General features: G+C 31.3%; 1 protein-coding gene across 1 annotated transcript; it reads left to right on the forward strand.

The window, feature by feature from the left end:
• The first annotated feature begins 650 nt into the window (after positions 1-650).
• On the forward strand, positions 651-8,756 carry LOC140431951 (uncharacterized). The gene is made up of 2 exons (XM_072519818.1): positions 651-1,062; positions 2,967-8,756. The coding sequence occupies exons 1-2, from the start codon at positions 819-821 to the stop codon at positions 4,223-4,225; spliced, it is 1,503 nt and encodes a 500-aa protein (XP_072375919.1). The 5' UTR covers positions 651-818; the 3' UTR covers positions 4,226-8,756.
• The last annotated feature ends 1,191 nt before the right edge of the window (positions 8,757-9,947 follow it).

Here is a 9,947-nt window from a genome sequence, read left to right on the forward strand (position 1 = left end):
CAATATATATTTCGGTGAGTGTCTCTTAATTTAAACCTTGTTCTTGAAAACTGGTGACTTTAAAAATGTGTTTCGTGTGTGAATGCTAAGATAGTCAATGGCATTGTTCGGTATGTAGTAAATAACATTTTTAGGCAATCTTTATGTACTAAAGAAGTGCACTTTAGATGTCATCGTGTCGAGCTCATTGAGTTGAAAAAGTAAATGCTACTTAAAAAAGGCATGAACTACGTAAATGTATTTTATTCAGTAATTCTTGAACTTTGTATAAAAAACTTAAATTGTTTTATTAATTTTTTAGAGGTCGAGATGAGTTACAGAATACCGATTCCGATCCGATTTGCTGACCTCTATTCGATTTGCATCATTTCTATTCGATTTGTAGTTACAGAATAGGGCTGAATTACTATTCGACTTGGTCATTTCTATTCGATTTATTAAAAGTTACACTATGATAAAATCATGTAAAATCATCATTTTAGTGCAAGGTTAGTAGATGTCAAAGACCATTTACACCAAGTAAGTGGAGTAGATGGTCTTTGGTAGATGTTAAGTTAACTTAACATCTACTAACCTTGATTTTAGTGTAACTGGCAGAGCAGATGTCTTTACTGACAACTGACAAGACAATCGACAATGCGTCATTTGTCTTTTGTCTTACAAAGTTTTTGTTTTCTTTTCACAAAGTGTTTTCCTTTGTGGACAAATATTAAATTAGTAAATATTACTCTAAATCTATAATTCTATGCGTGTATATTCTTTGATAATACTATATTATAGTTAATACTAAGGTTATTATATCATAATTTTAATTTAATATGGAATATAATGAAAATATTAAGGATTCTAGACACCAAGAAATATTAACATGTATTAAAGATGAAGGAGATTCTGTAACGAAATATAACAATACAGAAGTTAAATCTGAACTAGATAAAAACAGTTATGGACAGGAATTTGTATTAGAGGCGTATTGTTCAGATGATATGAAAATAGAAAACCATGTATTAGATGAATCTAATGAAGTTCAAATAAAAAAAGAACTGGAGGAGCATAGCATTGGTAGGAAACTGTTTTTTCTTCTTCATTTTTAAGTATCTTACATCATGAATATATTTCACTGAAGTGTTGAATAAGATTTGGTAAATAATTAGTTTAGGACAACGAACATAATGTAACCTACCCTCACAGTGTATTGCCATATATTTTTTGTATAATATTTTTGACCTATGTTTAAAATTTAAAGATAGACTTTGTGATCATTACTAACTAATTTTTGGCCAATATATCCTCTTATATTCATATCCCTTTTGTTTTTCTTAAAGAAAAGGTTCTTGGGTTCAAGAAAGAAGCATACTGAATTTGGGGTCAATAAGTCTTCTTCGCCTCATTTTCTTATGTTACATTCAATAATTCTGTTGTGTATTTAAATATTCCATGGTATAGTTTGATTTTTTAGCTTTTTGTTTTTTTTATTTTGTAAAATATGCCATTTGGTTAGGATATATAAACATTTTTAATAAAATGTTCAAGATGGAGTATATATTTCCTTTTAAATGTCTCTTTTATATTGCAGAAAGAACATATTTATGTTAACCTGCCATTACATGTGTTTTCTACTGTAACGTAATTGCATGCATGTAGTGTCCTCCTCACATACATCAGTTTCACTTATTTCAAGAAGAATGAATGTCAGCATGTATAAAATTACAGTGGTTTACACATACATATAATAGAAAGTATTATAAACCAAAGTATTTTTATTAACTAAGTGATAAAATACTCAAAAAGTTTATAATTAACGAAAACATCAATTAAATAGAATTTGATAATAGACAAATAAGATAATAAATATGCAAATGAAAATTTTAAAGGTAATTTATATATCTAAAGATAATGAATGTATCTACTCATATTCTTCCTCCATTATTTCCTAGAGGGAATTTCACACAAACTTTCTTCCACCTTTGGTAACGAAATTTCTAATAGTTTTAGAATCACCATAATTGTCCTAATGAACATCCCAAACAGTTTGATTATCTTTACCTGAAAGTAAACAATTTTATTGCAACGGGCTTATAATCAAGTATTTGAATAGCTTTGTACTTAAATACGTTGTAGTATGTGATAGGTATACTAGCAGGGCAGCAAGGAATATATTCCTCTTTATCTTCGGAACTTGCCAACATTTCACCATTTATGTTATAATTTTTTATTTCTACCTCATCAATTTCACTTTATTTACAATTATCAAGGTTTATCACCAGATGCAAATAAAAAAATAATCTCTTCCTGATCTTACAATAGTAATGTTTTAATGATATACCTTAAACTTACCCAAATATTAAACAAAAACATAAAAGTTTCTTTGAAATTACAAACAGTGATGAATACTCTCACATGAAAAGGGCTGTCACTTCGTTCAAGTATCACAGCATACTAACTGCCAGAAATAGTATGCAACATTGTCATCTCCTCTTATGAACAATTCTAAATGCATTCCTTTGTGGTTTAGGTTATTATATTACCCAAGACAATTTCATTGCTTATAAATAAATATTGTGAGTGATTTGCTCATAGCACTTGTGGGTTAATATTGTAATGTTTTTTTATGAAATATGAGGCATTTGAAATATCCTAAAAACCCTAAATTGAAACTTTTACATTAAAAATGATCTAAAATGTTTAAAACTGCTTATTTTTTATTAAGGAAGTACATTTTTCAAAACGACACAACTTCAGCTACAAATTTCCAATGTAGTGTGATCGTTTGTGATGTGAATGTTTAAATTATTTGATAGATATTTTTTTAATTTGATATATTGTTGACTAGAATGTTATATGTGAACATTTTGTTACAGTTTTTCTATTAATTTATGTATTTATTTTATACTTTTTATTTTTGTTCCAGCATATATTTTTCTTTTAGTAAAAAACATATTCTTATAATTTGGTTTTAATTTTAGGTGCTCCACAAGATATTACAGTGGACGTTACCAAACCATTCAATGCTCTCAAAGTACATTTGAAAACTTATACTGGTGAAAAATCATATAAATGTGAAATTTGTAGTAAGCTGTTTACTAGAAAAAATAATTTAAAGCAGCATATTAACATTCATACAGTTGAAAGACCTTATAAATGTGAAATTTGTAGTAAGCAGTTTACTGTAAAAAGTTATTTAAATAGTCATATGAAAGTTCATACTGGTGAAAAACCTTATAAATGTGAAAGTTGTAGTAAGCAGTTTAGTCAACTAAATGGTTTAAATAGTCACATAAAAGTTCACGGTGATAAAAAGCCTTATAAATGTAAAATTTGTTCTAAAAAGTTTTCTTACAAAGTTTCTCTAAATAAACATATGGCAGTTCATACTGATAAAAAACCTTATAAATGTGAAATTTGTAGCAAACAGTACACTAAAATAAATAGTTTTAATTATCATATGAAAGTCCACATAGGTGACAGACCTTATAAATGTGAAATTTGTACTAAGCTGTTCACTTTTTTAAGTCATTTAAATACTCATAAAAGAGTTCACACTAGAGAAACACCTTATAAATGTGAAATTTGTAGTAAGCAGTTTAGTCACCTAAGTGGTTTTAATTATCATATGAGAGTTCACACTGGTAAAAAACCCTATCAATGTGAAATTTGTAGTAAGTTGTTTACTAATCTAAGTGGTTTAAAGGATCATATGAGAATTCACACTGGAGAAAGACCTTATAAATGTGAAATTTGTAGTAAGCAGTTTACTCAACTAAGTAATTTAAATAGTCATATGAAAGTTCACAGTAGTGAAAAACCTAATAAATGTGAAATTTGTAGTAAGCAGTTTACTCAGCTAAATAGTTTAAATTTTCATATGAGAATTCACACAGGAGAAAGACCATATAAATGTGAAATTTGTAGTAAGCAGTTTACTTACCTAAATAATTTAAATAGTCATATGAAAGTTCACAATGGTAAAAAACCTTATAAATGTGAAATTTGTAGTAAGCAGCTTAGGCACCTAAGTCATTTTGATTATCATATGAGAGTTCATACTGGCGAAAAACCTTATAAATGTGAAATTTGTAGTAAGCAGTTTACTCAACTAAGTAATTTAAATAGTCATATAAAAGTTCACAGTGGTGAAAAACCTTATAAATGTAAAATTTGTAAGAAGCAGTTTACTCACCTAAGTAATTTAAATAGTCATATGAAAGTTCACAGTGCTGAATGACCTTATAAATGTGAAATGTGATCTAAACAGGTTTCTCACAAAGTTTATTTAAAGTAATCACAAGAACCATTAGATAGGGTAAAGTGAGGTTAACTGAACATCTTTTGAAAAAAAAAAAAAATTATATTTACTTAGTGTCTGGTTCAAAATAAGCCAATAGTTATCCTGTCTTTCGTTGTTATTTGACTAACCATTTAATACAGTTTTTGAAGTTCAATAAATATCTATAGGAATAGGGGAATGATTTTCGTAATAATCTGCAATTTTGACCAGTTAACCTACCTAGTAGGTTAACTGGAACATGGAAGTGGGCTAACTGGACAGTATGATATACCAAAAAAATGGGTAAAGAAAATAGGAAATTTTCTTAACAACTCTTTATTGAACTAATATAAAGTAAAGTCAAATTCATCAAAGTCTATGTTAAAAGAAATCATGTTAGCAAACCTCGCACTGCTACTTTTTATTGGCAGAGGCAGTTTGTAAATATTATCATCAATAGGAACAAAACCGGGGTCGCCTTCTAAGAAATATCATGTTTGGTTATGGCGTTTCATAAAACTAAAATCATAGCCGTTTAACAAATTGTCATCAATGTGAACCACATAATGTCTACAGGTTGCATTAGTCTTGCCATAAACTTTTGCAATAGCATAGTCCCCTTTTGAAACTTTGGGTGGATTGGATTCTACATCGTCAAAATCTTCTGGTGAATCCAAACTTTCTTGGTAACTGATACTTTCATTACTGGAAGATGTGCTTTCTCTAAATACACGTTTTTTTACAACTTATCTCTTAGTTTGATTTATTTTTATTTTTTTATTGACCTTTTCTTCTCGAATCCTAGCTTCTTTTTCTAAATTTTCTTTGACAGGTGTGTCAGTTAGTATTAAAGATTTGCGTTTTTTACGTCTAACGTTAGATTTGCGTTGCTTGGCTTTTGGGTGAGAGCGAATCTGTTCGGGAGTTATAATTGTTGACATTGGGGTTTGACAAAGTGGCCTCTTTAATGTTAATCCCGACTGTGACTGTTGAAATTCCGTTCCTGCATCCACTGGATGTTCTTGAATTTGATGAAGACGAACATTTTTTTCAATAACTATTGGAGATATTTGAGTTTGTAATGTTTGAGAGTTTTCTTCTGATGTTCCTATTTGACCACTGTTGGACGAAGTCTGTTGTCCGTTCTCTGGGTTTGGCCTATCTGTTACATATGATGACAAATAGTCATCACCAGAAAATATTTGACCATTAAACGGCTCTATGCCAGTAGCTCTAAATCCACTGCATATATTTTTTGGTGTAAAAGCTTGAAGGAAAGCTTCTCCTGCTAGATTTGCAACATCACAAATGGTGATAGTCTTTCTCGAATTATTCACCATCCACCTGTCACAACCTGTTCTTGTAATTCTCGGGACCAAACTGGATAGCTACGTTTCTTACTGAACGACTATTTTCTAAGACTTCTTTGCAAGCCTGTTTTAATGTTTCTGAACTGTAGGACCTATTGTTCGTCGTTTGTATTCTTTTCCTTGGCATTTTCTGAAACAAAAAAAAATTATAAAGTAATAATAAATAGAAACCAGTAAAAATATTAAGACAAGGCGCTTAAATGATTTTTGTTGAGCCAATTTGTTCATTGTTTACTTGGAACCAATACATTTAGACGTGACGCCCACATGAATGATTTACAATTAAATGTATTACAGCAGGTGACCCATAAACCAATTCAAAAAGCAGTTTATCTGCGTACCGCCTTATAGTAGGTTAACTGGACATATGTTCATCTAACCTCACACGGTGAGTGTTCAATTAACCTCACTAGGTAATACAAATTATAAATAATAATAATTCTAAGAACAACGCCAAATATACTAACTTCAAATAGTGGAATACATGGCTCATACTTACCTCAAAAACTGTGTACAAAATAACTGGCTAAATTATATTTTAATCTGCTTAAAACAATTTACTTGCATCCAATAAAAACCATGTTGACTTCACTGACAATTCCCTGTAGGTTATATAGAAATCTTTAGTGGCCACAAGTAGTGGCTGTTAGAGTTTGCTTTAAACTACATGTACACGGCTCTGATTCTCTCTAACAGATGGCAGGTACGTTTAAGTGTTCAGTTAACTTGCCTGTTCAGTTAACCTCACTCTACCCTACTGATTAGATACTGGTGTAATTAACACATCATTCACTCACTTCCATAATATTGCTACATGTATTATAAACTGAAAGTAATAATAACAAGTCCTTCTCTCACTCTCAAGCACTTAAGTGTGAAATATTTTAATAAATGATGTTTGGGTTGTCTATTTCTTCCAAATCACTTACACTTTTATGATAATCTACTATGATACACATAATCTACTGATGTTCCACTTTAGTCCCAATAATAATTTGGTTCTTTATTTATAAAAAAAATTGAATTATGGTTCTTTAGAAGAAATACTTGAGCTTTATTATTTAAGGGCGTTAATTTGTGAAACCTAAAAGATTTTTATTTTTATTCAGTTCTGTTGAATATTATCATCCATGGTATAAACTACAAAAATTGCGTGTTTGAGTTAATTACATTCCACCATACTAAATAACGACAAGGCTAAGTGTGATATTTGTAGAGATAGTGCAAACACTCTTGACCACGCAATAGAACCTTTTTGCCTTCACGTGAATTTGACTCCGCCTTCGCGCAGCTCCATGGTCAGGAGTGTTTGAACTATCTTACAGGAGTGTGTTATCTTACAAAGGTGGGGATACCAGCAATTTACAAAAACATTTGAAAGCGAAACATTTTGCGATTTTGAGTGAACGAGTTCCAACAAGTGTGGAGGCTTTTGAGCAGCCTCAGTCAACTCTTCAATTTGAAGCTATGGAGTGTTCAGGTGCTTCAAATACTTTAAAAGTTAGTGCTGAAACTGCTGGACCTTCTAGTAGTAGTAATTTGTCCACCCAAGCTGACAAAGTCCAAGTCCGATAACATCCGATGCAAATTACACTATCAAGTTTCTCTCTACGTCACTATTGAAAAAGTAAAAGCCCAGTTGAGTTAAACAGAATTCGTGTGTTTAACAACTTGGTATATGATACATGGACTTCTCGTTCTGTCGATAACTATATGGCAATAACTGCTCATTATATAGATAAAGATTGGATATTAAGAACAGTATTATTGGGATGCTTTCATTTTTCAAATCAGCACACGTCAGAAAATCTCAGAAGTCACATTATAAATGTTGTACAAGAATGGAAAATAATTAATAAGATACAAGCAATAGTGACTGATAACACACATAATATAACCAGTGCCATACAATTAACAGGTTGGTCTTATCTTCCTTGCGTGGCTCATACTATTAACTTGATTGTCCAGGATACCCTAAAATTAATTCAGCTGCTACAACAAAAAGTCAAGAAGATCGTCGAGCATTTTCATCGGAGTGCTACCGCTGCGGAAAAATTTAAAGAAATATAGATACAGATGATAGGGAAAAGTTTAAAAATTATCATCGACGTAGTTACCCGCTGGAACTCAACGTATCTAATATTCAGCAGAATCTGTGAGCTTAAAGCTCCACTGGAAGCTACTTTGGGCGTTTTATATAATCCTGTAGAAAATCTTCTTGAAAGGGAATGGATTCTTTTGGGTAAATATTGTAAACTTTTAAAACCTTTCGAACGTGTGACTTCCGAATTATCTGCGGAAAAATCGGTATCGGTTGCAAAAATTATACCTCTTGTGACTAGTTTAAAAGATTTTCTACAAGGAATACGTACAGAATGTTCCAGTACGTCCAATATCAAAGAAGCATTGATACATGGTATGAATACCAGATTCAATAATATCGATTTTAATAGTCTAATTGCAAAAGCTACGTATTTAGATCCTCGTTTTAAAAGAAAAGGTTTTGATAATGCCAACGCAGTGATTCGCGTTAAAGAATCTTTGTCGACCGAGATGCGAAGGCTTCTTAACGAATTCAACAAATGGAAACTTCAGAAATGCAAATTTTAGTTGCCTCTCCTGATTCAGATAGTGACGAAGATTCCATATGGAAGAGCTTTGATGCAAAAATTTTGAAGAGCCAGTCAACTTTAGCGACTTCAATAATTGAAGAAAAACAATATACAGAGGAACAAAATATTAAAAGAAAAGAAGATCCTTTGAAATGGTGGAAAACGAGGGAAGTAGTTTACCCTACTTTGGCAAAACTAGCCAAAAATATTTATGTGTAACTGCTACGTCTGTGCCTGTGCCTAGTGAGCGATTTTTTTCCAAAGTTGGTCAGGTGGTGTCAGACCGTAGGAATATACTAAGCCAAAAAATGTGGAGAAATTAGTATTTTTAAACGGAAAATCAAATTTACTGTAAATAATTATTATATTTTTTAAGTAAAGGTTTTTGGGTTTCAATTTTTCAGGAACTCTGATTTTTTCCTCTTTTTCTATTATTTAGATTTTTTAATTGATATAATTATTTACTAGGTACCTACCTATTTATTATTTTCTATACACTTAACTAAAGTAAATAACAAATAGAATAATGTATCTGTATTATAAATAATTAATTAAATTTTATTAAATATATAAAAAGCAATAAAACGATATTCGTATTGCTAATAAGAATAAAAAGGTATCTAGTAAGTAAATATTTTAATATTTTTTATATTTAATTATTCTATTTAATATATACTATGTACTTAATAAATTATTTATATACTCAATATATTTATAATCTACTATTGTGTACATATGTTTTACTAGACACATTTTTATTTTTATTAACAACGAATAATGTTTTATTATATTTTATTTACTTTCATTTTCCATTTTTATGTACCTACTATGTAGAATAGTACATACTGTATCATCATCATCCAGCCTCAAGAGTCCACTGCTGAACATAGGCCTCTTCCTTATGTTTCCAACCCCGTCTATCTTGCGCCGCTCTCATCCAGTTTTTATTGAGTCTTCTTAAATCGTCAGTCCATCTTGTAGGTGGTCGACCGACGCTTCTCTTGTCTTCCCTTGGCCTCCATTCCAATAACCCCTTTGTCCATCGCCCATCTGTCATTCTGGCCATGTGTCCTGCCCATCTCCATTTTAGTCTGGCTATCTTCTCGATGATGTCAGTCACTCCGGTTCTTCTCCTGATGTCTTCGTTGGTTATTCTGTCTCGCAGAGTTATTCCTAACATAGACCGCTTCATTCTTCTCTGCGTGACTCTCAGTTTGGTAGCTGCTGCTTTTGTTAAGGTAAGTGTTTCTGCTCCGTACGTCAAGACTGGGAGGACGCACTGATCAAATACCTTTCTCTTTAGGCATGTGGGCAGCTCACTTTTAAAAGTTTCTCTCAGTTTTCCAAATGCTGCCCACTCAAGGCCGATTCTTCTCTTCAGTTCATGAGTCTGGTTATCCCTGCCAATAATAATTTCATGTCCCAGGTATTTATATCTATCTACGAGTTCTATTTCTTTCCCACCAATACTGATGTTCTGGTTGGGTACCAAATTGGTCATGATTTTTGTTTTCGAGATATTTATATTTAAACCTACACTTTCTGTAGCCACAACGAGTTCCTGTACCATCTATCTTGCCATACCTAGATCTTCAGCTATTATAAGTATATCATCGGCGAAACGTAAGTTGTTTAGATATTCTCCATCTATTTTTATTCCCTTTGTCATCCAATCCAAATTCTTAAAAGCATGTTCTA

The sequence above is a fragment of the Diabrotica undecimpunctata genome, chromosome 1 (assembly GCF_040954645.1).
Source record: "Diabrotica undecimpunctata isolate CICGRU chromosome 1, icDiaUnde3, whole genome shotgun sequence".
Taxonomy (NCBI): domain Eukaryota; kingdom Metazoa; phylum Arthropoda; class Insecta; order Coleoptera; family Chrysomelidae; genus Diabrotica; species Diabrotica undecimpunctata.

What these genes read in the sequence shown, in the direction of transcription:
- LOC140431951 (XM_072519818.1), top strand. Translation starts at nt 819, where the DNA reads ATGGAATATAATGAAAATATTAAGGATTCTAGACACCAAGAAATATTA. An exon ending in ACTGGAGGAGCATAGCATTG is followed by an intron (nt 1,063 to 2,966) that starts GTAGGAAACTGT and finishes TTTTAATTTTAG; the next exon opens with GTGCTCCACAAGATATTACA.